The sequence below is a fragment of the Sebastes umbrosus genome, chromosome 22 (genome assembly GCF_015220745.1).
Source record: "Sebastes umbrosus isolate fSebUmb1 chromosome 22, fSebUmb1.pri, whole genome shotgun sequence".
Taxonomy (NCBI): domain Eukaryota; kingdom Metazoa; phylum Chordata; class Actinopteri; order Perciformes; family Sebastidae; genus Sebastes; species Sebastes umbrosus.
In genome coordinates, this window is record NC_051290.1 from 16,096,326 (window position 1) to 16,123,649 (window position 27,324).

The window sequence follows — 27,324 nt, forward strand, 5'->3', positions numbered from 1 at the left end:
ACCCTAGTTACCTGTCAAAGGGTGTGACCCAAGCAAAAGAAGCTAAAGTCACAACAAGAGATGGGAAGTCTTAAAACATGTTAAAGGTGCTCTCGCCCAGCTTTAATCTCATCTGACATAAGCTACTGTAGTGTCAAAGTGAGCAAGGTTGCCAGGTCTGTGTGATAAAACCAGTTTAATACCAGAACTCAAAATATGCCCCTGCCAAACCATAACCACTTCTTTTAAAGGGACTGTTTGTAAGAATCAGAAATGCTTGTTAACAGCGACACCTGTGGCCGTTAAGTCAACGAAAGTCAGCATCGGGCTTGTGCTCGCTCTAATTAGACATGAACGAGCATCGCTCAAAACAGTGAGACGACACACGTCAGCTAAAACCACAATATCACTCTATATTTCACCTGCTTGGCAGTAATGTTAGCTGACCATACGAAGGTCTTTCCATGAATCAATGCTGATCCTAGTGTTGGCTTTTCCTGCTTCAGCCTCCCGACTGCGGTGGGAGGGAACAGGGGAGACACCGGCACCAGGTCGGAGACGATAACGTTTCTCGCTGTGGAGCCCCGTCACTTCACAAGACAAACCTCTGTTGGTCTGGAGGAGCTGCAGCATTTATTTCTGCACAAACATCCACTGTACATTCACTAGATATTCTCAGAGCTACGAAGTCTTCTGCAGTGTGTAGTGTGCAGGCATGCACGTGTAGAGGTGGAGCGAGCTGAGTGAAGGCAGGCAGAGGAGCAGAGGAGCAGAGACTCCGGCCCTGGAGACCAAAGCTACGGTCTCCCCTGCGTCCTCCGACCGCGGCCAACGTTGTTTTGCAAGACGGGCTTCACTAAATATAACTGTGTGGTTTTGGTGCTTCCGTGTAGTTTGTGTTGGAGTCTTGACTGAACAGCGTAGCCACACTCGAGCGCGCATATGCGAGCGCGCATGGGACTACGACCCGGGTGATTTGTAAGAAGTTACAAACAGTCCCTTTAAAGTCCAACAGCAAGTTATCATCGCTAAAAGTATTGTAATATCTACAAAGCAGCACCATAATAATGTTAATGTGAATTTTTATTTATAGAGGCTAATATTAGGCTATTATTTATATATCTACCCAACCAACAGACAAAAAAAATCAACTTCAAAGGTAGCACATATCTGCGGGAAAAGCACAGACCTGGCAACACTGCTAAGCAGTTTAGACAAGAAAACATCCACAGGTGGGTTATTGAGTTATATCTCAAGTTTTTAAGATAAGATAAATGCAATTTGGGGGTGTATATCAAGGATCTGGAAGAAAGTACTGTTCTAATGAAGAATTCAATAACGACAGTACTTTTGAAAAAGTATGAAAGCGGAGCACCCAACCAACCACTTATAGGCCTCGTGTGTTGTCAGCATTCCAGCAGTGACATGCTGCATCAAGACAAACTCCCCAGTCCCATAATCTAACCTCTAATTTTCACCAGCTGTAATAATCTCTCTCCAGATGCTGAGCTAAAAATACAAAGAGGAGGCTGAACGACTCAACAGCACGTCCACATTGGACACAAATCTTCAGCTCGGCGAGGTAGTGCAAAGAGGAAACTGTTCAACTAAGACAATCAGACTGTTAATTATTGACAAATATGACTAACTTAGCAAACACATTTAGCTGGCCAAATATGACAAGTAGGAGAATTCAGGGCTGTGAATGTCTTACGTAAGACTTGAGGTTATAAACTATAACAGAGGAGTATTTCAGGTATTTGTTTTTACAAGGGTGGCAGAGGTTAGGATGGGATGGTGAGGACTTCCCTGCTGTCAGAAATACCAGAATTACATATACAAAAGAAAAAAACCATCAGGTTTGTTGGAATTACAGCCATCAAAGCTTTTTAATCATTCAAACATGTGGACAACCTCAAAACCACAGAAGCAGGAAGTAAACACAGGAAGAAGATATACAGAAAATATTTAAATATGCAAGAAAATTGTGATTTGCCTCCCTTTTGATCCTAAAAACAAAGTCCTGTCTAGCATATGATCCAACAAATGTGGGTACCAATTTCTAATAGAGCAACAATAGTTTGACAAAAAATCGAACTCAAGGTTCACTTGCTATTTTTTTTTTTTTTTTGGAGCTTTCAACTGCATCTCACAGCCTTCTTCAGCAGAAGACTAGATGGAAAAGCTAGTAGGCGACATTAAGTCAGGATTTTTATGTCAAATTTTACAAAATCTTTATACTGTAAGTTGTAATTAATAGCTTAATTAATGGTTAAGAAATTCAGCTGTTAAATAATGATTTGTAATGCTTTAGAGATCAGTTATTAACAAGGATAACATTCACCAACTTTTTTGCAGGGCTTTATACCATAGACTGTATATGAAGATGGATGACATGACAGCCAAAACTGAAGCCAAAACATCTCCATCGCCCCCTGGTGGCTGACTGCAGTAGAGGTCATAAACCCCGCCCCCTCCATGTTAGTGGATGGGACATGGACAAAACTAAAAAGTCAAAGTACATATTAAATAAATGTTTCCCGAAGATGTTTTTTTTATCATTTTAGGTAGTTCTTATCATGCTGATGTATGTTGAAGTGTTCACTTTTTTTGGTAAGTTTGGTTTTAATTAATTATTTGATGCTGTAAAAAGGGGATGTGACGTCATGATTGACAGCTGTGATTCTCTCTCGTTTGCAAGCTGCGGTCGTGTTCGGCCTGTGATTGATTCGGACAGGTGTGTGGGCGGGACTTCGATACCGTGACTCCACCGCCCAATCACTTCTGCGCAGAGTGTCTATGAATTATAATTAATGGTTAATCCCTTAGCTTGTACATATTGTTTGCTAACATAACTTACTTTTTAGTTAACTCTTTAATTCATTTTCATGGCTCATTAGAGAAGACTTACATAAACCCATTAATTACAATTTATAAACTGTTTGTAAAGTATGCCTGCTTAGAAACTGGTACCCAGAAGTTCATTTCAGGCTTCTTCCATGGTTGTCCTTGGTCTAACATGGCTCATAATAGAATTGCTTTGCACTTCATTATTAAACTAAACCATAACAAAAACATATCACTGTCCAAAAATTACAACCAGTACCAAAAATCAACAAGAAGACGCCAGAATTCGTAACAAATATACAATATCTATCACCATAATATTGATTTTTTTTTTGGAGTGTACATGCAGCCCATTGTTTGACTAATTCCCTTTCAAAAGGCAGTGCCTCAGGCTTAAAAAGTGCAGCAGTGGGGATTCCCTTTTAGACAATTGTGGCCTTGTAAAGGTCTGTCTTGCAGTCCTTGCCCTCCGGTGGGTTGCGGCCGTTCTGGGGAAGCTGGGCGTTCCTCAGCTTGCTCTGGCACTGACGCAGCTCGGCGACGTAGCCCTGGAAGCTCAGGCTGAGCTCGGTGTCCTCTCCCCGGGACGTTTCAACGGTACCCTCCTCTAGATGAACCCCCTCCACGTCCATCACCTCCTGAACCGTCTGTGCAGCGTCGGCTCTTTCGGATGGTGATTTGGTGACGGAGCTTGAGTCTGTTCTTCCCTCTGTGCAAAAGAAAGACATGGAAGATTCAAGATTAATTGAATATTGATGAGGGTGGTCGTGAAAAAAACTACAAAGAAACAAACACTTAAAGGTGCATTCATTGATTGTTTTGGCAACTAGAGGGCAGCAAAAAAAAGAAAACAACATATTGACATAACCAAACATCTTAGCAAACAGTTACCTATTTACATATCCAGTAGACATGACAACATTATACCGTTCTGATCATTTTCTGTGGGTTTGCCACTACGAGGGATCCCTGTCACATTTCACATAGTAATTTGAGCAATTGTTTATATAAAAATATTGATCACTGCAACTTTAAAGTGGACCTATTATGCTTTTGTGCTTTTTCCCTTTCCTTTAGTGTGTTATATAGTTTTTTTTGTGCGTGTAAAAGGTTTGCAAAGTTACAAAGGGAGTTAATCTCCCCTACAGAAACACTGCTCCTGAAGTGCCTGAAACGCCTTGCTTGAAGTCCCGCCTTTTCTTCCGTAACGTGGTGATGTCACCAAGTAACACATTTGCGTAATACCTGCCTAGCGGCTAGTTTGGCACGCACTCAAACAAAGCTAGTTAGAGCGGAGCTGGAGCAGAGTCCGAAGAGTTTGGTTCGGTTGAGAAATAACAACAGAGTGGGCCAGCTGACCAATCAGAGCAGACTGGACTTTTCGGGGCGGTGGGGGGGCAGGAGCTAAAACAGAGCGTTTCAGAGAGAGGGTGAAAAGAGGTGCTGCCGTACAGCCGGTATGATGGGAAAAACAACAATAAAGCATATAAACAACTTCTAGTAGAAACCCAAAATAAAAATATGAACCTAAAAATGAACATGATAGGTCCTCTTTAAATAAGCAAATTGAGACAGACAAACAAATAAAACTTATATTTTTATATAACAGTGACTAAACAATTATTCCGTCTCTTTGCATCTTTGACTCATGTGGAACTGCAGGCGACTGAGCATTGCCTTCGCATTAGATGACTAGATGTTTAGCATGACTGTATGAGATTTCAGAGCTTCTAAGAAATGGAAACTTTGTCACCCATGGCGTGGGTGCACATGCGTTTTAACTCGCTACTACGCCGCTCAAATGAACACATCAGCTTAGAATATGTTTGTGTAATCTGACAATAGTTGTGTAATCTGGACAGCTGCTGTCAAGACGAACGCGATGACGTAACTGCTTCGGCTCAAACTTGATGAACTCGCTTGCCAAATTGCGGGAAGGAACGAAATTGCAACAGGATTAAATGCATTAAGTCCGTCGACTTGTTGTCACATGTGGTATATTTCAACATTACCACTTCATTTCAAACAATTCAGAGCGGCATGATCTCATCACGAGGCCCCGGACGCAAGTTAATGAAACATTAAAATCACATTTAAAGAGTGTCCCCTCTTCTCATGCAAGTGCACTCAGAAGGGCTAAAGAACGAAGTTTCCGGGATGTTGGCGTTACAGTTATGACGACTGATAAACTCTCCACTTCTCATGTGAACCCCGTGGCCCCACGGACTCTAAACACAGAGGCCCGAGTGACTCAAACACGGCACTTCAACACATGGACTCTCCTAGAAACTCCGCTGACCGTGATTCACTGCTGTTCAGTTCAGATGTAAACACAGCCTGTGAGCTCCAACAGCTGACCTTACCCTCAGCAAAACAGCGACAGCACAACTTGAAGGTGAAACATATTCAGGGCTTTTCAACAACCGTCAAGGTCTCGTCTGAAGTTCAAGGACATGAAACTGACGTGTGTTTGTCAATTAGGGCGTGACATTGGTTAAAATGAGATATAACTGATGATATATCAACATCAATCTCCATCACAGGGTTTTCCACAGGATGTGATGTATTGATGCTGGTATGCAGAGCTGCTAGATGACGCATTTTGATGAATTGTTTTTTTTTGATGATTATAAAAAGCTGTACTTTTGAAGCCATAAATCTATTCATCCATCCATCCATCCTCTACTCTCAAACTGGGTAACCTGGGTATCAGGAAACCCCAAGGAGTCACAAGATCGATATTAAAGGTGCAGTGTGTAGGATTTGGCAGCATCTAGTGGCGAGGTTGCAGATTGCAACCCACTGAAATTTCTCCCGTCTGACAAGAGTGTCGCAGAACTACGGTGGCCGACGCAAAAACATGATAACGCAAATGGCCAGTAGCTCCGTGAAGAGGACCCACAACCTATGTAGATATAAACAGATCATTCTTAGGTGACATTTTTTAGGTATTTTCAGATAATACACTAAAGAAAACATACTTATTAATAGTATATTTAATTTCTGCCAATGGATGCCCCTAAATGTTACACAATGTCCCTTTAAGAGTCATTAGATGATTAGCAATTTAGGTAATATGAAAAAAATCCTTTATTGTCTAAAATGAGTTCAAATTGCAATTTTCCTGTGAAATACTGGATAGTTTTACCTCTTCAGAGTTGCAAAATGTATTTAAAAGAAAAACAATATGGGAAAGTAAAAATCACTTTTTGCCTCAGGTGCTCATAACTAATAATAATATTTAACCTTTAACAAGGGGTCAGTTAAATTCCCTTCTTTATAAAGGGTCACAAGTAGGACTGCAACTTAATTACATTATCAATTACTCTGCCGATAATTGTCTGTTTCAATTTTTTTTTTTGCATAAAATGCCAGAAAATAGTGAAAAAAAAAATCACAATTTTCCACAACCCAAGGTGAGATCCTCACATGTCTTCTCTTGTCCAACAATTGTCCAAAACCCAGAGATATTCATTTTTACTTGAAAACTTACGTGATCAATTATTATATATTATGATATACTGTATATTAAGAGTTGACAATTAATTTCCTGTCAATCGACTAATCAGTTAATCAATGGTTACAGCTCTAGTCACAAGCCAAAAAGGTTGCGAACCACTGCTCTATACCCATGTATTACTGTTAAAGGAACAGTGTGTAACATTTAGGGGGGATCTATTGGCAGAAATATAATATTAAGAAGTATGTTTTCATTAGCGTATAATCACCTGAAACTAAGAATAGTTGTGTTTTCGTTGGTGGCAATCTGCAACCTCACTGCTATATGCCGCCAGATCCTACACACTGCACCTTTAAGTGTCAGGCAGGAGGTTGCAGCCAATCCCAGCATGCATTATCCAAAGGGGGCATGATTCCAATCTGTCACAGGGCAAATCCAAGATGTTGATACTGAGAGGAGACAGTCCTACTGTAACCATTGAGCCACCATGCCACCAGTTTTGTACAAAAAATGACAATAAAAGATGTTCAGATAGTCCAAATATGACTGGTTTTGCTTACTCATTATGTCTTTGGAAGGAAGGGAAACTCCAATGCAATCTTTTTATTTTAAATTCCATGGATCAATCTGTACAACTCACTAGAATAAGTTGTGTTTGCCTTCAGGTTTTCATTATTTACCCATAAACCCTCCTCAAACATGTTTTCAGTGTTCAAGCTTGCTGACTCTGCTGTGACGCGTAAACATGACGCGTCTCGACACAGCCGTTTAACACAGCCGGGCCTCCTGTGGCGAGTCTTGTCCACAGACACTGGGCAGCAGCCGGGGAGCTGAGACAGACCAGACCAGACTGGAACGGACCCAAGTTAACGTCCTCACCGGGGCCGACTGCCAGAGATCTGTGTCGAGCCCTCCTCTGACCGCCAGATGGATGATAAGGCCGGTCAGAGGCAGCCAAGCTTTGAGAGCTGACACGGACACATGAAGAAGAAGACTGAGCCATATGGTCCCTCTGGTCAGGTGTGCTGCTGAGTCATTACAGAGAACTTTTTGTAGATAGCCTGGCCTTCAGGGTGGATGTCCCATTTACTCCCAGGAATCCTTTAATCTTCTCCGTGTGGGCTGAACCTTTCCTCTGAATTAAAACCTTCAGCATGTAACCTGACTGCACAGAAGTGAAAAACAATTTGAATCATTTCTACAATTTCTGTCTCTTACTTTTATTTCCGACTAAACTAACTAACTCCAGGCGCTGAGTTCAAGTCAGTCATATGAATGAAGTTACACTGTGTGATGTCACCCTCTAGTGGATGTCCTAATCCCTGTCAACTAAGCCTACAGACCTTGCCAGACAGGGAGAAGTGATTACAGCCATGATGAGGAAATGATGGTGGTAACATGGGGCAGCAGTTCTGGTCCTCTGGATAAAGACCAGAGGCCTACTGGTTTGGATTTTAACAGTCTAATCAGGGGCTAATTTACACCTGATATGCCAATAGTAGGGCCAGAAGTACACCTGGCACTATGGACCTTGTCTTAGAGAAATGCTTATACTGATATCAGGGTGTAGTGCAAGAGAATTTGTACCCTCAATAAAATAATCTATACACAAATTTTAATGTACCCCATAAAGGAACAGTGTGTAGTATCTGGCAGTATCTAGCGGTGAGGTTGCAGATTACAACTTCTCCCGTGTGCCAAGTGTGTAGAAAAACGCGAATGGCCCTCTCTATAGCCTGTTGTTGTAAAGTCGTCTACACATGATCAGCGGTATAATCGCTCTGCTGTGCCATTGTTTTCCTATTGGAAGAGCGGTGCCGCCCGACTAGGCAGAAGAGCTACCCTTGGCTCGAAATCGCTGTGCTCAAAGTTAAAATTATTTCCACTTTGACCTTGATTGCTGCTGACCTTTCAAAGCGCAATCAATGAGAGCAGCTGCAACTGTTTGTTGTTGCCTAGAAACAGTGAATGGCATTCCTTGTGCTCTTTACCAAAATCTTAAATCTCTTATCGCGGGAAGACAGCTTTAGAGTAGAGTGCGTAGAGTGTGTGTGTGTACGTGAGACGTGAGTGGTGAAGCAAGAGAGAGAGAGTGGTGGCGACGGGGGTGAGTAACGTTATCGACTCCGGCCCAAGCAGGAAAAAGTTAACAGAGTTTGGTTTGTCCGTTCTGGGCTACTGTAGAAACATAGCGGTGCAACATGGCGGACTACGTGAAGAGGATCCGCTCCCTATATAGAGATGACGGGCTTATTCTAAGCTAACAAAAACACAACGATTCTTAGTTTCAGGTGATTATACACTAATGAAAATATACTTATAAATATTATATTCCATTTCTGCTAATAGATTCCCCCAAAATGTTACACACTGTTCCTTTAAATACGTGTATTAACTTGTATAGTTTGGCGACTTTGCAGTAGAATCGGAGGAAACAAAGTCCCAAAATTAAAAGAAAAGTATTTTTTATCCACATAACCTCATTTCAAGCAGAGTAAGCAGCTTGATTTTATCCTCTTCCTTTCTATCCTTTCTATAGTACTTGGCATGATGTCTGAGGAACATGTTGCTCCACCTCAACAGCAATTATTTATTCCCTCAGAACAGCAGAGGGCGTCAGTTTAACAGTAATACACCAACTGGAGACGACTGAAATCCAGCAGACTGACACAGTAAAAGAGCGTAATTGCTACTGAACCATTGTTAACTTGTTTGGACTGATGGCCTCTGACTTATCCTGTGGGCGTTTGTCTCTTAAACACATTATTAAGCCTGTGCGAGCGTGACTTTCCACCGGGATTTAGAAGCCACAACTTCATAAAGTCTCTATAAAAAAAGGTGGAGGCGTGTTAAACTTCCTGCGTTTCCATGTTTACAGATTCTCACCGAGGGGGCAAACAGTGCTGGAGGTAGTTTTCTATTTTAGCTGGTGGGAGAAATGGAGAGACAGAGAGGAATAGGCTGGGAGATAAGATGAAAACCAGCAGTGACAGTTTCTATCTGTAGCTCAGTCAACCCGTGGATAAGGTTACCATGGCGCCCAGTGGTGGGAAGAATCGGGCTGATGCGCTTAGCAACCAGAAAAGAGGCCGTGGAGGAGCTCCGATCCTTCCTCATCATCTTGTGTACATTAAAGCCTCCCTATGAATGTGAGCGATCATGTTCGCGCACCTTTCGATAAAGTCCTTTGAAGCAGCTCTGTTGTTGGAAAAACATGTGATTATCTTCTCTTTCTGTGGAGTTCACGGCGTTTCAAAAGAAGGCTTCCTGGGATTTTTCAAGAATCAAACAAACATGTTGCCTCTAATTGGATATCTGAACACAGAAAGCTTTTGGCCTCAGTTGATGTATTTCTGGCAACTCTGAAAAAACCACCACCATTACAAATCAATGATTGTTTACCTTCAAATCTCAAACACAGAAGAGGAGTGTGTGTGTGGGGGGGGATGACACAGATGGGGACTTAGAAAAGGGAATCCATATGCAGGAGATGATAATGATGTCACACAATGAGCCAACACTCCCCAACAGCAAAGCTTTTGAAACACACAAGTTTCAAAAAAGGATCCACAACGCCACGCTTTAAAAAGCCACACACAACAGAAGCGGTGACCCCCACATGAAACGACAACACACCAAGCGATGTTTAGCAACACCGCGCACACTGAACAATGTGAGCAGAACACACACTAGGCGAGCAGGATAGCGACACCCTGAAACGAGCGCACACACACAGGAGAGAAAAAAGCACGCAAAAGGAGTGGGAGCTGATGAGAAGAGGAAGCCACAAGAAGACAAAAATGAGACAGAGCTGAGGGAGAACGGGGAGGGATGCATGCGGAGGCGGAGAGGTGGTGGTGGTGGTGGTGGTGGAGGTGGAGGAAGAGGAGGGGGAGAAAAACAGAGCTCACAAACGTGTAAAAAGACAGACGAGAGTGATTTCCAATTCTAACATTTATTAGATCGACTCAATCACAGGTACAGAGTTTATTGGCAGTGATTATCTACATCAGGCATCTAGAAGAGAGAGGGGAGTGAATGACCCAGATAGAGGATGACAGGCAATTCAACAATGTCACCAGCGCTAAGGAGGAGCACTCATCCTCCAATGACTAATTATTTTTTTGCTCAATTCGCCGACACCGTTTAATGACTCACCGGTTTTTGACATTGTTGAACTGCTCTTGACTCGAGGTGGTGGTGGTGGTAGTGGCGGTGGGATGGAGAGGAATACAGCATTTGTTTTTGTAATGATTGTTCAGGTCCGACACTGTAAAACAATTTCACGGGTCTGGTTTTGCTGCGATGTTTTTCTAATTGTACATAATGAACCCATAATGCCAGGAACACACCGCTGCTAATCGCATCACTTTCTGAATGCTAATCTCCAGCACAACATCCACCGACTACAGTACTGTCAAATATTGATCATTTATCTATACGCACTGTGCACATATTATTAATATTCATAAGCTCTGCAATCACATTCTCGTGCACCCCAAAAATATCTAACTGGAGTAAATCCCAGTCATGTGGCAAAACCCAACAAATTTTGTGGCGTGGATAATAAACGTTAACTCACTGAACAAAATATACACATCCCTATTTACAAGGTGATCTGAGTGTAATTAAGATCAATCACACACATGCTTTGCTAAGTTTAATAAAAACAGTTTAAATGAATGGCAAACTGAGGAAAGAGTCAGTATCAATTTGTCATTAAAGTGCATCAGAGTCAGTGTAGAGGGATCATGAAGGCGCACACATGCACATACGACACACACGCAAACACACGGAGCACTGGTTTGTTACACTGTAGAAATACCTGAAGTGGACTTTCCCTCTCCAGCTGCGTCTTGAGGCTGGGGGCAGGGTGGCGGCGGGGTGAAGTTGGCCTCGGGCAGGCTGCTGTTGAAGGACGCCAACGGGGTCGGCGACGGAGGCAGCAGGGTGCTGTTTGGGCTGTTGATGTCGCCCTCCCCCACGAGGGTCAGGTCGCTGTTGGCGTCCTCCTCAACGGTGCGGAGGCTCGGCCGGGTGTCCGAGGGCCGGGGGATGGGGGACAGGTGGGTGCCGAAAGTCGGGTGGCGAGGAGGGGGCATCAGGCACCGCCTGGTCCCGGAGTGTCCATTGGCACTGGAGCTGAGGGAGGAGTCCAGGCTCTCAGAGCGGAGGCCGGCGGTGAGCGCCCCCCGCGAGGGGACGCCGTTCTCCCGGCTCAGCCTCAGGGAGTCGGGGGTGGAGCATGCAAGGTCGGAGGAGACGGAGCAGGAGGACGCGGGCACGGTCAGGCGCAGGAAGTCGGGAAGCACCAGGTCTTCTTTGTTCAGGAGTCCGCGCTGGTCGTTGGCTCTGGTGCTCTGTGCCCGGCTCAGGAGCTCAAAGAATTCTGCAAAACACATCAAACACCTCACTTAAAACCTTCCACATACGTGAGGCACCTGGAAGAAAAGAGATTAGTCAAGGTTTAACATGCAGCGCAGCAGAGAAGAAAACCCCTCCAGAGCTGCCAGTTAGTCCTGACGCAAAGCAAAGCTAAGAAATCCACCAATAAGTCAAAAAAAGAGAGAGAGAAAGAAGGAAAAGAGGGATTTACCTTCGGCTTCATCTATATTAATCTTTTTCTGTTTTCTCTTTTCCCCTGGGGGTGCTGAGTCTGGTCCGCTTGCTCGCACAGAAAAGTCCTTTGGTGTTGACCTCTCATCTCCCTGCAGATGCAACAATAACAATGCACTCTGTTATGGGATGGAGGGATGGGGAGGAGGAGCGGGGGGGGGTCGTGAGGAGGATGGGGAGGCTAAGCGTGAGCTGCCGTGCACCCTACTGAGCAGAGTGTCCATTTACTGAGACCTTCGCGTAAAGATGAGCCGCGTCCATCTGTTGGATCTGCGTCTTCTCTGACCTCGCTAGCATCCAAGCCGAGCACTATCTGCCTACATACGGCGCAATAACTCAAGCATGGAAAATATGAGCAAGTGAGTCAGCAACAGGCGGTGTTAGGGCGAAGAATACAAACAAATCCCACCAATTTAAAGCTTTTTCGAAGATTGTGAATGTTAATAAAATGTGGGCCACTCATAAAATGACACTGAATGTCGCAGAAGCAGCGCAGCAGTAGAAAGGGACAAAACATGTGGACTTTTAAAAGCGACACATATGAGAACAAAGATGTCGTGAGTACTCACTGTAGCAGAAAAGCTCCTGGATGGAGGGTGGTTTTTCAGGGAGGAAGACTTGGATTTGTCTATTTGAAAGAGAGACACACAAAGAAGATGTACATGAAAAATTCATGAGGTTGAGAAATTGATGATGAGAGTGTGAGATGACGGAGAGGAGACGAGAGGACACTTTTCAAAATTTGAATATGTTAATCAGTGGAATAACAGAGGTGGACATGATTTGCAATTGGCAGTTAAACAGTTGATTACAGGTTCTAGTGGGGGGTAGTTAGTTTGTGCTAAGGCACACTTTGTCAAGTATATAATACTCTTATCAACGTTGGAGTGGGCAAATATTCTTGCTTTATGCAAATGTATGTATACATCTAGTATTGTAATTAAATTAACAACACAAAACAATGACAAATATTGTCCAGAAACCCTCACAGGTACTGCATTTAGCATAACAAAATATGCTCAAAACTGCAGCCCAACAGGCAACAACAGCTGTCAGTGTGTCAGTGTGCTGACTTGACTATGACTTGCCCCAAACTGCATGTGATTATCATAAAGTGGACATGTCTGTAAAGGGGAGACTTGTGGGTACCCATAGAACCCATTTTCATTCACATATCTTGAGGTCAGAGGTCAAGGGACCCCTTTGAAAATGGCCATGACTGTTTTTCCTCCCCAAAATTTAGCGTAGGTTTGGAGCGTTATTGAAGCTCCTTCACGACATTTTAGTTTGACATGGTTGGTACCAATGGATCCCTTAGGTTTTTTTGTTTCATATGATGCCAGTATATCCACTCTAGCTTTATAAACTGAGCCCGCTACAACCTAAAAAATCGTAAGTTGCGTTAATGCGTTAAAGAAATTAGTGTCGTTAAAACAAATTTGTGTTAACACATTATTGCGTTAACGTTGACAGCCCTAGTATTAAATATTGGGTTACAGTGTGTTACCTTTCCCTGAAGCTGCTTCGCTTCGCTCCAAAACAACTCGCAGGCCGTCCAAACTCGATATGGGGGCACCCAGGTCCAAAGGCTCAGTTTCTCCGCTCTGAAATGGAACACAACTTGATGGTCAACACGTTGGTATATACACCTGTAAGTCTAAATATGTCTCAGCGGCTGATATTTGAGCTCACGAGCCTTTGCTTAATTTATAAACCATTTTCAGCTCTGTTTAATACAGATATAATGCCTGTAAAACCCACAGGACTAAAATAAATCATCTGGCAGGGGTTTAGGGGAGGAGTTGGCATGTTTAAGGAGTGTCGTCATTCTTAATTATAACCCTGGCGCTCCATCTTCGGAGGCCGGGCTGAGTCAGAGCGCTAACCACCGTGTAGAGATGGAAAAGGATGCGGTGGCTTCCCTCCCCTGACCATGATACTCCACCCTGTGGCACTGTCACACACTGCACGGGCTGCTTCCCCCGGACACACAGGAGCTTCAAAAAAGATTAAGGCATTGTAGCCGCCGGGGACCTACTATTTTGGCCACGAGATCGCTGAGGTGGAGTCCGTATTTGGCCACCACGGGACGCAGGACCTCGGTGACTGGTTTGGTAGGTTTGGCTTTAAGCCCCACGGAGCGGTTAATGGGCACCAGGTCCAGTCTGGGAGCAGAGAAGTGAATGTCAGCACAGACACAGACAGAACACGGGATATTCAAAGCAAACTTTGATTGAATATTCGTACCTAAACAAGGTCCGCTTCTCCACTCTCAAGTCCCGTGAGCTGAGGGTCAAGCAGTCTTGGTCCAACACCAAAGGCTATGTTGGAAAAAAAGCATGAAACACATTAGCGACATATAAAGCGCCAGCACCAAACCCAAAACACTACACACTGTAAACTCTTTATAGAGTATCTAAAAAGACATATTGTTCACTTTAATCCTCAGTGATCTTTTCAATTCACTTTGGTTGAATTCAGCTTTTTTTTACTTATGTTCCAACAACGACTCCTCGCAAAATAAAGCATGTTTAAATAGTAAGCGTACTGTATTTACCAAACTTTGATTTATAACAAACAGAGGGTTGAGTCAATTAATTCAAGAGGTGCTCGCAGCAGTTGATCTATTTGAAGCAGATGTATTTGTATACTTTGTTGGCGGTGGCGTCCGCCTTCCTCACCTTCTCCCCTCCCACCAGGAAGAGGTCGACAGCGGCGATGTTGACGTTGATGCTATGGCAGAGATCTTGGAGGACTTCCCTTATGGAGGCGCCGGGCCGAAGACTGATGGAAGAGCAGGAACCGTCGGGCAGGATCACGCTGCAGGTTTTGGGGGAACGCTCCCATACCGAGTGGCGGTTATCAGACTAAGGACACAAGATTAACAAAAAAAAAATGAGTCAAAGGACTGGCTCTTAGTGTGTTAACTATATATAGATTCAGCTTGTCTTTACTCTCGGATTTATGCCATCCATAAGCAAACAATGAGTGGGTTGACAAGTAAAAAATGAAATAAACTCTGGCTTATTATGATGGCTTCACCAGACACCGGGCTCTGTGTTGCCATGGTGATCTGTCCAGAGGAATCTTACCTCAATCTTGCCAGCAGAGCAGGAAGTGGCCATCTCCAGACTGGTACCGGACGACAAGGAGCCCTGGGACTCCCTCCGCCCATTACTGCCCCAGTAGTCTGCAAAAAAAACACACAGAGGATGAGGAATTCATGCAGATAAGAGACACACTACTTGCTTTAAATGACACTTAAGATATGTAACACCAACACAACTTTACCAAAAGCACGACTAATAATGTTTTTTTATTTGTGATCGTAATTTGACAACACAAAATCTGTATATAGAACTATTTAAAAATGTATTTTTTGTTACTTTTAAGCAAAATCTAACGAAATATTCTGCTTCAATCCATATTTGTTGGCGTTTAGCCTTTCAAAAACAACATTTTCACTGCAGTCACAAAACAATTTGCTCTTCCGCTTGACGCACACAAAGAGAGGCCGCACCTGTATTAACGGGGCGGTCTAGCAGCAATCTAACAACATAAATACCATAAATTACATTTATTTAACCACAATAACAAAAAATATATTATGAAATCTAACGCTATTATAGTAAATTACTTAAGTGTTTAAAAAAAAGAGATAATTTTATGTATCTGCATTTGCTTGGCGAATCTGTCAAGACGTCATCACTTTATTTATGCCGACGGAACCGACGAGTTCTATTCATTAATAAAAAAAAAAATTAACTATGCCAAAGTTTTGACAGACAACTGTGCTATATCTGCAATATTTTGTATAAGTGAATGACTACTTCTACTTTCAGAGGATATTGACAAACAAAAAAACGAGGAATGGTTACTAATGTATTTCACAAAGCCTGAAAAAAACATTTTAATCAATTGCAGCCTCTAAAATAAGTCAAACGTTAAGCTATAATTTGATATTATAACAATCAAAATCACAAACAAGTTTCACATCATCATCATATCAACCTCATTTCAGTACTTTGCCAGCTTTAAAGCACTATCCCTCTGTGGATAATGCTCTCTTTTTTATGTTTTACCAGCTAGTGTACCAGTACTCTGTGTGTAATACTTTGATGACTGCGGAGCAGCTGTGTTTCTACAGGCCTCCCCCGCGTGTAGCTCATGGCAACCCTGGAGCTGGCAGCGATTTGGTGTCTTGTTCAAGGACACATCAGCACTTTGGAAGTTTGTGTTGCAAAAGCTTTAAACTGTGGGGATCTCTGTAACCAGAAGTCAACACGCTTGTTAATCAGATTCTTACCGAGGTTAATGTCGCCTACGTCCTTCTTCTTTGGGCCCTTCCCAAAGCTCCTGTTGCGGGACCACGAGAAGAAGATGCCGCGTTTCTTGTCGGCGCTCTCATCCCTGCTCTCTTCGGTCAGCGACCTCCCTGACCTCTGCTTTCTGCCCTCCTGTTGGTTGTAAAACAAAGATTTTACCTGCCGTACTGGACTGATCAGCAATGCCGACGACGTATTTACAGTCAAATACAGTCAAAAAAAGCAATAGTGGCACCTTTTTGGGAGTGGAGAGGGTGGAGCGGTCGGAGCTGGCACTGTGTTTTGAGGGCGCAGGGCTGCAGGGAATCTGGTACGGGTCCGGCAGGGATCGGCCATCCACCTCGGCACGCATGCACTCTTTGTAGAGGGAGGACTTGAGGAATCGCGAATAGCTGTCAAACTTCATCAGGTTGAAGATCTGTAGACGCGGAGTAAAAGACGGGTGTTTTTAAGGTCAAAAATACGGGAGTGAAGACGAGAAAATTAAACACTACTAGTGTTAACATATGGTTACAGCTGATGTTATGACAGGTGTCTCAACAGTTGACATTCTATCATGCTCGTGCGCAGGCTGAAAATATACAGATCTCTGACTGCATGTCTATGTGTCTGTGTGTACAGTATGCGCTAGATTCTCTGTGGGTGTATGCCAGTTTGTGTTTATCTCTCTGGTAGAGGCTCAGAGCCCTTTCGTAAACAAACCCAGATGGCCACCGAAAAAACCCAATATGCTTGTGCAAAGTGACTAAAGGCTAGATGAGAACAAAACCCCCTACTGTCAAGAAGACATCTTGGTCTTCAGTGTTGATACGGAGCAAATGAATCTTTTAAATAAGGGAAAGTCTAAATAAGCCAAAGACATGAAATATTTAAATTATTATTATTTACCAACCAATAGATGGTGGTGTCTTAAAGGGATAGTCTGGGTGTTTTGAAGTGGGGTTGTATGAGGTACTTATCTATAGTCAGTGTATCAACTACAGTAGACGGCAGTCTGCACAGTCCCAGTTTGGAGAAGCAGACAGGAGTTACGGCACAGGAGCAAAGCAATGTACTGCTGTGGACGGGGCCGGCAGCAAAACATATTTTAACCACCTAAAAGAAAGGCTCAACTAAAAAAATCAATATCACTTTAAGTGTACGCTATATTTAGAATATTTCACTGCTTTACCTTGCCATGAGACAGTCCTTTCTAACAGGGAATTGAAGCCATTATCTATGCTCTCACCAAAGCCACCAGATTCCATTGAAAAAAACTTTAATTTTACCTCGCAGAACACGAGGGGTTGCTGGTCTACCGCTGCCTTGATTCCCTTGTTCTGCGAGGTAAAATTACTGTTTTTTTACCAATGGAGTCTGGCTGCTTTAACAAGGGCAAAACATAGACTGTATAGCTGTCTCACAGCAAGGTAAACTGGAGAAAATATTCTAAATATAGCGTACACTTAAACTGGTGTAGATTTTTTTAGGTGGGCCTTTCTTTTAGGTGGCTAAAGAACATTTTGTTGGCGGCCCCGTCCACAGCAGTAAATTGCTTTGCTCCCGTGCGGTAACGCCTGTCTGCTTCTCCAAACTGTCCGTCATCTACTGTAGCTAATACACTGACTTTGCATAAGTATCTCATACAACACCACTTCACCCGAATTATCCATTTAGGAGATGAGCTCACTATTACTACTACGGTCTTGTTGGTACCTGTAGCTGCTGCGTCTTGAACATGTCGGGCCGCGGGGAGGTGAGGACGTCATCAGCCAGCTGAGCTTGGCTGTCGATGTTGATCGGCATGGTGGCTTTGCTGGACAGGAAGCTGTTGTAGATCTCTCCAGCCCTCTGGGACAGCTGCAGGACAGAGATTTGATGAATGCAAAGAATTTCAAAAACTGTAGAAAATGATGTTGCTACATGTCCTCTTATGTACTCTTTTATTAATATATTTTTTTCACACAAATTATATAAGATTCAAGATGTCGTTTAATGTGGATTGACCCTTTGTTAATAGCGGCTATCTTACTGTGGTTCCAAACATGGAGGTCGAGACCCACAAAGGGGTCTCAAGATAAATTTGAGGGGCCAATTAACAGGAGAATCAAAAACTTCTTCTACACAAAATGATGTTCTCTAATTATTTCTTTGTCTTACCACATTCGAGCCACTAAAACAATTATATAATTTGAGAAAGAAAAAAATCACTTGATATTTAATCTGTGAGGAGAGGTCACGCATAGACTTTATTTTGTTTAATTGTTTTACTAAAAGGTGCGTAGGTGTGTAGGGTTTGGTGTCATCTAGTGGCGATGTTGCAGACTGCAACCAGCTGAAACTTCTCCTGTGTGCCAAGCGTGTAGGAAAACTACAAATGGCCCTATCTAGAGCCAGTGTTTGGTTTGTCCATTCTTGGCTACTGTAGAAACATGGCGGCCGGCTCCGTATGTAGATATAAACGGCTCATTCTAAGGTAACGAAAACACAACGATTCTTTTATTTATTTTTTCCCAGGTGATTATACACTATATGTTTTTTAGCAATGGGATTTGCTTCATACTGTGGACTTACCTGTTTTTTATCAGCTGCAGGGACATGACTGAAGTATTCGCAGGCCTGCCAGAACAAGATGTTCTCCTCACTGAATTCTTTCTTGAGAAATTCCTGCGGAGAAACACAGTGCGTGAGTTTCTATATAATCCCAACCTCAATTCTTTCTCATCTTTTCCGGCGCTGTTGTGTGTTGTTGAGACCCAGTAGTGCGGAAAAGAAATTATCAGGTGTAATGTTGTGAACAAGATTGGTGTAAGTGTAGGCGGGGGACAGTGTAGGCGCACAGCGCAGCTCCGCTCAGTGCTGAGGGGAGGTGAGGAGCGAGGTGGTTCTGGGACGCCACAACTTAATGTGGAGCCTCCGGAAGGTGTTGTGGGCTAAATTCAAAGACACATCTTTTGTGTGGGAGGTAACATAAATGAGGTGCCTGTACTCAGTGAGTTTGGATATTGAGAAATGGTTCTGCTTGAACCTATTCCAAATCTATATAAATCTAGGACGAAAAAACGGTGATACAACAAAATATAATGACTGTGTGAAACTAATTTAATGCATAAAAGAAAGTGGTCCACCATGATAAAGCACTGTATAAGAACGCAGCAGTTTTTATGTCATAATGGTGAGCTAATGGAAGAGCACCAAGCACAAGTAAAAACAAGTATAAAACTACAGAGAATATTTTTCGTCATTGCTTCCAATGTATATATTGGTTTCCTTTTCGTTTCTCAAGTAACATGTCATGAATCCAACAAGGCTTCAATGAGAAACAGAACTAATAAAAACCAAACAACACACAGCCCTAATGGTGCTCTTTAATCTTTTTTTTTTTTTAATGTTGGCAGGTTCAAAATGAACGTTTGTTTATCTCTGTGGAAGATATCTGATGTCTGGTTCCCACTTCTGAGCCAATAGTAAAACGACGTTGGTATCCCATGGTATCTCTGCCTCGTCAGTCAGTGTGGAAAACGGCTGCGATTGACGGTAAGTGCCTGGCAATGACTTGTTGTGAAGTAAATGCAATGGAACGGGTAAGGGACAATGCGACATCTAGTGGCTTATCAATGTCATCAACAGCACCTTTAAATCTGAAGCACACTTCATGTCAGCTGTTTTTGACAACACAGGATTCAATCAACTTAAAGAAACTGTTTTAATTTTCTTACCGAGAAGTAGCGCACGCCCACTGGGTCCTGGAGGAGGCGTTCGAAGCAGGCAGCCCAGCTGGCCACGCGCTGCTCCGGAACCCCTCGGAGGCTGCCTCCTCCTGGAAGACTGCCATTACTGTTCAGGCTGCTCTGGCTGCAGCATCCCTGCAACTGGAGTCCGCTGTAGTCTGCAAGACGGGGAGGGCGAAATGCAAAGGTTATAGAGGGCTCTAATGTTAAAGGGTAATTCCAGCCAGGGGGGAATGTTAGAGCCATTCTCCGGTGTGCCCTTTCAATCTTCTACATATTCTTGTGGATTTTAGCATTTTTGTGTGCATTTCTTCCTTTTGACAATTTTTGAGAAGACAGCTAATTTATTCCGTGGAGGAGAACGGAGCTTTTATTAAGACTCTCCTCTAAGAAAGCAACAAAACATTATCTTGTGTTGGTGCACATCTTCAAAGGGCCCTCACAAAAGTAGACATGCCTATGATTTGTTTGGTGAACGTGTAAGCAACAAAGCACAATAAACAAAAAAACATTGGGTTCTAATTCTAATTTAAAGAGGACCTATTATATTGTATATTTTGTGCTTTTTCCCTTTCCTTTAATGTGTTATATCGTTTTTTGTGTGCATGTAAAATGACTGCAAAGTTACAAAGCCTAAAGTCCACGCCAATGGGAGTTACTCTCCCCCACAGAAACACTGCTCCTGAACTGCCTGAAACACCTCGCTTGAAGTCCCGCCTTTTCTTCCATAGCGTGGTGATGTCACCAAGTAACACATTTGCGTAATACCTGCCTAGTAGCTAGTTTGGCACGCCCTCAAACAAAGCTTGTTAGAGCGAAGCTGGAGCAGAGTCCGAAGAGCTTGTTTTGGTTGACCAATCGCAACAGAGTGGGTCAGCTGACCAATCAGAGCAAACTGGGGGTGCAAGGGGCTCAAACAGAGTTTTACAGACGGAGGGTGAAAAGAGATGCTGCAGTGTAGCCGGTATGAGAAAAATAAAGCGTTTTTTTTAACATTAAAGCACGTAACCAGGTTCTAGTAGAAACCCCAAATACAAGTATGCACCTGTAAATAAGCATAATAGGTCCTCTTTAACTAACGGCAACTACTGCACCAAAAACTCGTACTACAGTTTTTAAACACTTTCCTTCCTAGACATTTGGAAATTGCAGGAAAAGTGAAAGACAAATAAGTTGTCTGTAATTTAATAAAAGTCTTGATCCTGTTGGAGTTAAGAAAAAAAGGTGAAGAACTTGCCATAAAATGATTTAGACTTAATGGGGAGCCAAAAGGTGCCCTATATCTGCACCAAACATAATTACAAACAGAAAATCGCTTTGACTATTAAGGTAAAGGTCGAGGGATTTGAAAGGAAAGTTAATGGCTCTTTACTCTACCCTTTGCGGCGCCTCTCACCGGCGAATGTCACACAATAAGTGGATGTCAAAGGTCAAAATATGTTATGAGGGAAGTGTGGACCGCGAGGCTAACAGTTCTGATTGCAACTGAGAAACAGCAGATGTCACTCAGTTGGTGAGAGTGGAGCAAAGAGGGGGCAGCGAGGAGAGAATAAAAGAAGACGAAAGAGAGGAGACATGGATGATTGAAGGGACACAAGGAGGGGGCTGCTGGTCAACTAGAGTGGGGGCTTTGGCCCGCACGGTACCTGCTATCATGGCGGCAGATGGCCACTTTAGAGCTGTGGGCCGAGCAGGCAGGGAGCGCAAAGTAAAAACAAAAAAAGGGGTCACAGTGAGATTTGTTACAGACACATAGCTGTTGTCATTCTGCTGAGAGTCAACTAGTTGGCACGGGTAACTGGTGTTATTAACAGAGTGTATATCATTGCTGTTGAAAACAGAAATGTTAGCCAGGTCAAGTAAGGTACAGAGCTGCATATCTTCATCTTGCCAATACGCCTGCACAGGAAGTACGGTGGATTTAGAAATAGGTGGCGAAATGAAAAAGTAGTGTAAATAGTACCTTACAGTGAGGTCTTTCAGATTATTACTAGCCTCTACATGACCTTTTAAACGCATACAGTAGTCTCTTAGCAATTAGTCCAACTGAATAAGTAGATGTTACATTAAAGTTGCAAGTATGAGAAACTGTGGGCTTTTCTTTCTCACAATAAGCCCAAATGGCTGTTTTTCCTTGTCTAAAGTTTGCTGACAAGCCATTTGTTTGGACTGGGTTTAATGTATTAGGACTGAGGCTCTGGGAGACGTGTTTACCACATTGTGTGCCGCTCAGTTAATGAGATGGCTTTAGAAAGCAAACAGCCGTGCATGTCTGATGCACAGCCACAGTGAAAAGGGGGCACTCCTCGCCGCAGCCTCGGTCAGCCTGTTAGCAAATATTATTAGAAAACTGCTATGAAAGGGAGGACCGGACGGCGTGCACGCTAGCCCCCCGACTGTAACCCAAAACACGCTCGGCAAACATCCTTTGTTAATGAGGCATGTTGCCTACAGTGAATACATCATCCTCGCTGAGTCTTTTTATTTGACCATTTTATTGAGCAACTACAGAGTTGTGTGTTGAGGGGTAGAGCAGAAAACAAGAAACAAAAAAAAGCACCGCAAGCTGCCCAAGATCAAAAAAAGTTTCACTGTGTTAGTAAAAAGCTTTCACATAGATAGCTGCCATTATTTTCTACATTTCAAATCAAATTATCATGTTTGGATTTTTGTTTTACTGCAGAAAAGTGTTTCAAAGTGAATGAATTGTACTCACCACCATCTGAGGAAGCAGCAGACTGAAAGAGAACAAAGAGAGACATGAGTGAGAGGCTGCCCTCATGACCTCCCGCGCCGAGACAAGAGACTGGAGATAGCGGCGTCTCTTCAGGCATCCCACCAGTCGCTTCTGAGGTGTGTGCCTTTGTGGTTTCTCAGTGAGAGTGTGTGTGTGTGTGCTACTGGGGAAGGGTTGGATCATGGGTCCCTACACAAGGCCATTAATTTGTAAGTGGGTGGACCCCGAGCCTCCACCACACACACAGCTGTTCACACCTCCACACCAGGACCCACCCTTCATTTTATATTATCCTCACAAACACACTCACAGCCCTGAATGTGTGCATTCCTGCTAACTGCGGTCACAAAGATCCGAGCTCATGGAGGCAGAGCTACTTGAGAGGCCATCACAGGCCATAATGGCCCTCTTTTCACTTGCTAATTCGAGGTTTATGCATGTGTAGACGTCCCTGAATAAAAGGCAAACAGCACAAGCACCCCTGGTGGGCATGAAAATTTCACGGTGACAACTTTCCATAATTGGGAGCCGAGGAATAATGCTAAATAAAACACGTCTGATCCTATGATGGATCAACAAATATTCACTTGGCAATACTTCATTTTTTGGGCTTCTCCAAAACCTGTAATTTTGGTTAGGCTAGTAATAAAGAGAGATTTCAAAGCCCAGAACTGTGAAGCCGCTGTCGCAAAATGTATTTAAATGCAGGGGAGGATATGAGAGGCGCATCTTAGGGTTCGGTCCAAGAACACTCGAAAAAAAAATCGGTGCGTTGGAGGATTCATCTGAAAAGGGGAGACTATTTCCAGAAGAGTGTTTTCTGAGCTGCCACTTCAAAGTGTGAATATCCAAGGCTGATAATACGTCTAAACAAGGCTCTTATTGCCAGGCTGGTGCCTCGGTGCGAGCAGTACATACAGTTTGTACTTTAGCGGAATTGCATAATACTCTGCGATATTACAGAACAATGGAAATGAACAAAAATGATGCACCATGATGAGACTGTTTCTGAAAGTAAAACATGAGGATATGGTTTAATAATGATCAATCGAACATAGGACAAGCTCAGACATGTTGAGGACCAGCTCATCTTTGATTGTCAAAGTGGGGTCTGTGGCCCTCTATCAGGGGGGCCAAGAAATAATTTGCTATATTATAAAACTGTACTGTATCATCAAAAAGTGCATATCTCCAGATGGGGACCATCTGCGGCAATAAAACAAGCATATTGTGTCCATTACTCCCACGTTACCTTTGGGCCGATAGAAACTCTGATATGATTGTGACACACAACAATAAGTTCATTATTTTCAAGTTGAAGCACTTACTGAAAGTCAGCTTTAGACCGGTAAGTTTAAATATCTGGATTTATTAGGAAGATGCCAGTCTTACTACTGTTCATTTATTGAAAGTTTTTAAGATAATTTACTTGAAAAGTGTAAATGCTGTCAAGTTGAGTCAAAACGCATTTTTAACAAATATTTTTACAAAATATATAAGTGGTATTAACATGATTTGAATTGAAATGTGTTTCTGTTTATCCCTATGAAACACGTCTGAAGTATTTAGGTTGAAAAGTTTTAGAATACTAATAGTTCCAATGATATCTAAGAGTACAAATGGTTGTAAACATAATCGGAGTTACGAATAAGAGACGGTCCTTGGGAAATGTTCTCCCCTGTAAGGGGTTCCTGGCCCCCAAAAGTTTGGGAACCCCTGCTTTACAGTTGTTGTTGTTGGTGCGACTGGTCGTCTGAAGGCAGGGGATGTACTGTAACCGCGGTCATGTGCACTGACGTGACGCTTCGTTCCATTTTTGGGAGTGACCACATGTAAAAGCTCTATCAGACACAGACCGCCAAACCACTAATTGTCCGTCGCAGCCTCTTTACAACTCTGCTGCTGCTGAGTCCAACCCCATGTAGTCAACACCCAAAAAGCCACCCCCTTCTGTGGTGGTTAACATGTGTACAGTAATCATGGGCGGGATAGGATGAGGAGGACCAACGTGAAGCTGAAACAGAAAAGAGAGAAAAGAGAGAAACGCCCACTCCATCTGTGTGTCCCTTTGGCTTCTAAAAACGGCTAAACCTCAACCTTTAAATACATAGAGTGTGGTTCATTTAAAAGAACCAGGCAGACATCACACAATGTGACGTAAACTTTTGGTTTTGACCAAACAAAAGGTTCTCCAGGCTGAAAAAGTGAAAAACTGAAGAAGTAAAAGCTGAAAAGTGAATTGCTGCATTTACTACTATCCACTCTTTGGGAGTCAACACTACTTTTAAAACCTACATATGGAGAGATTTTACTTCTAAAGATGACAAATATAATAGACATCCACTTCCTCTTATTCACAGCCATGTGATACGAGTGGGAGCGTAGACGTAATATCTCATCAGGACAATTATGCTGATGATAAACATGTCATAAGTTGAGCAAGCAGGCTGAAATGAACAGAAATGTTGCAAAATCCTGCTGCCGGTCTGACGAACAGCGTCACATTTATTATTTAATAAATTTAGTTCAAATTCTACACTAGCATTCTCAAATGAATAATAAACTAACGATTATTTTCATCATTCATTTATTTGATTTTTCTTTTCAAACAATAGATTAATTGTTTGCGCTGTAAAATGACAGAAAGAAATTATGAAAAAAGCATGTCACAAGTTCCCTGAGCCCAACGTAGGCTGTTCAGATGGCTTGTTTTGTCCAACACAATAGTCCAAAATCCAACAACATTCAGTTTACAATTATAGAAAAATTATAGAAAAAGCAGCTAATCCTTACATTCTAGAAGCTGGAAACAAAAAAATGTTTTTCCGTTTTGCTCAATAAAATGTCCTAAAAGATAAATGAGTTATGAAATTTGTTGTTGGTTAATAATTTGTAGATCAACTAATCAATAGGGCTGCCCTTTCTTAATTGATTAGTCGCCTAATCGGTCATTTTGCTTTTAGTCGACTAAGATTTCTTCAGTCATTTAGTCGTCTTTTATAATTTTTTCTTGCTGAATGACTTATTTCAAAGAAACTTTTGAGCATATTTCTGGTAAACACAAGATTTAAAGTGGTGCTGTTTTGTGATTCTCAGTTTTAAAGATCTGTCGATTAAATCAACTAATCAATTAATCCACAAATCATATTGAGTGTTAGTCGACTAAGATTTTCTTTGGTCGAGGACAGCCCTACTAATCAAGTATTTTCAAACAAAATGACATAATGATCACGCGTCACACTTAGAGCGGGGCAATATGACGATATGTATTGTCAAAACAATATTGAATGTCTATCGTATATATTTTTCTATATCGTTTCTATCGCGATATAGGCAAGGCCTATTTTAATTTATTTTTTCTCTATAATTTCACTTAAAACTGTTTATTCTGCACTGACGTCCTTAAACTGAGAAAATACTCAGTTCTTTTCATTCGACAAGTATTTCATTTACATAGGACTACACAAAAATAAGCTTTACCCCGTGGTTATTTTATATAGACTATTTATTTATAGAATTACTGGAAAAAATGCTATATCGTTTTCGAGATAGGAAATTACATATATCGTCATTATAGCTCAGTCCAACTTGACAAAGGTCTTAAATGATAAATGCTAAATTGTTGTTGGTTAATCATTTTTAGATCAACTAATCAAGTTCTCTCAAATAAAGTGACATAATGATGACATTTGTCACACTTGTAAAAGTCGACCAGGTAGGGCTGGCAAATATCCAGAGGGTGGTGTGTTTGTATGTTTGCATGTATGAGGCTGCAGGGGTTAGACCACACACACCACTCGTTAATACTTCCTTGCCCTCAAGTCCCCTACAGTGAGGCCGAAGTGATGACCCAGGCTCATCATCGCCTCTTGTCCTTCCTCTGTTGACACCTCCGGTGACGAGCTGGTCCACCACGGGTGTCTCCGCGGTACTACAGACCCTCTTTGATCCTTTTCATGTGAAGGCTAAATTGCAGAGATCCCATTGCCCAGCTGGAATCCCTCTGAAAGCTGTCCATGTTAGGTTGTTATCAACCAAATGGACAAAAAAAAAAAAATCACAATTCAAGTCACATCGAGTACTCTGGCTCCAAAACGGAGAAGGATTTGGCTCTCCAGTTGGAAAACGCTCTCCTAGCTTTACTGTGGTACAGCCCCCACGCCGCACAGTCTGGCATCCCGAGACACCACATGCCGAAGGAACGTACATGATCCCACCAAGACAGATTTATGTGTTATCTGAAGTGAGCCACCGCGACACAAACACACTCTCACCGGTGTTAAACAAGTTGAAGGATAAGCCACATTTGCACAAATGTTAATGTCACCCATTAACACCTCTCACAGAGTGTATATCTGATCTTTTAAAAGTGATTTCTTTTATCTTTTGAACTTGTTTAGGCTTGTTCCCTTTCCTTCAAAAGCTGGGTTGAGATGTACCGTACGCAACGCTTCACCACAGTCTGATAAAAAAGCCTCTTCTAAACTTTTACACAAGTCAAGGCTGATTCTAGCACCCCGCAAACAAACAACCACGAGCCCCTGCCACTTCAAACAGCTGTTCTGAGAGCGGAGAGAGAAACGAGCGACAAAAGGGGAGATTAATGAGAAAAGCAGCTGAGTGAACAAAAGGAATCTCCCCGCTTCATAC

General features: G+C 42.6%; 1 protein-coding gene across 1 annotated transcript in view; it reads right to left on the reverse strand.

Annotated features, from left to right (window-relative positions):
* Positions 1 to 1,839: 1,839 nt before the first annotated feature.
* The window catches only part of LOC119481645 (regulator of G-protein signaling 12-like), a 47,295-nt gene continuing 21,810 nt past the window's right edge, over positions 1,840 to 27,324 (reverse strand). Inside the window, exons 4-18 of the mRNA XM_037758760.1 lie at positions 22,654 to 22,675; positions 19,926 to 20,095; positions 18,781 to 18,873; positions 17,923 to 18,066; positions 16,463 to 16,645; positions 16,209 to 16,359; positions 14,995 to 15,092; positions 14,584 to 14,769; positions 14,150 to 14,223; positions 13,941 to 14,067; positions 13,410 to 13,506; positions 12,472 to 12,530; positions 11,883 to 11,994; positions 11,112 to 11,675; positions 1,840 to 3,535 (exon numbers count right to left, since the gene is read on the reverse strand). Coding sequence (XP_037614688.1) covers positions 3,249 to 3,535; positions 11,112 to 11,675; positions 11,883 to 11,994; positions 12,472 to 12,530; positions 13,410 to 13,506; positions 13,941 to 14,067; positions 14,150 to 14,223; positions 14,584 to 14,769; positions 14,995 to 15,092; positions 16,209 to 16,359; positions 16,463 to 16,645; positions 17,923 to 18,066; positions 18,781 to 18,873; positions 19,926 to 20,095; positions 22,654 to 22,675 — 2,367 coding nt within the window. The 3' untranslated portion in view covers positions 1,840 to 3,248. The remainder of the gene's footprint in view (positions 3,536 to 11,111; positions 11,676 to 11,882; positions 11,995 to 12,471; positions 12,531 to 13,409; positions 13,507 to 13,940; positions 14,068 to 14,149; positions 14,224 to 14,583; positions 14,770 to 14,994; positions 15,093 to 16,208; positions 16,360 to 16,462; positions 16,646 to 17,922; positions 18,067 to 18,780; positions 18,874 to 19,925; positions 20,096 to 22,653; positions 22,676 to 27,324) is intronic.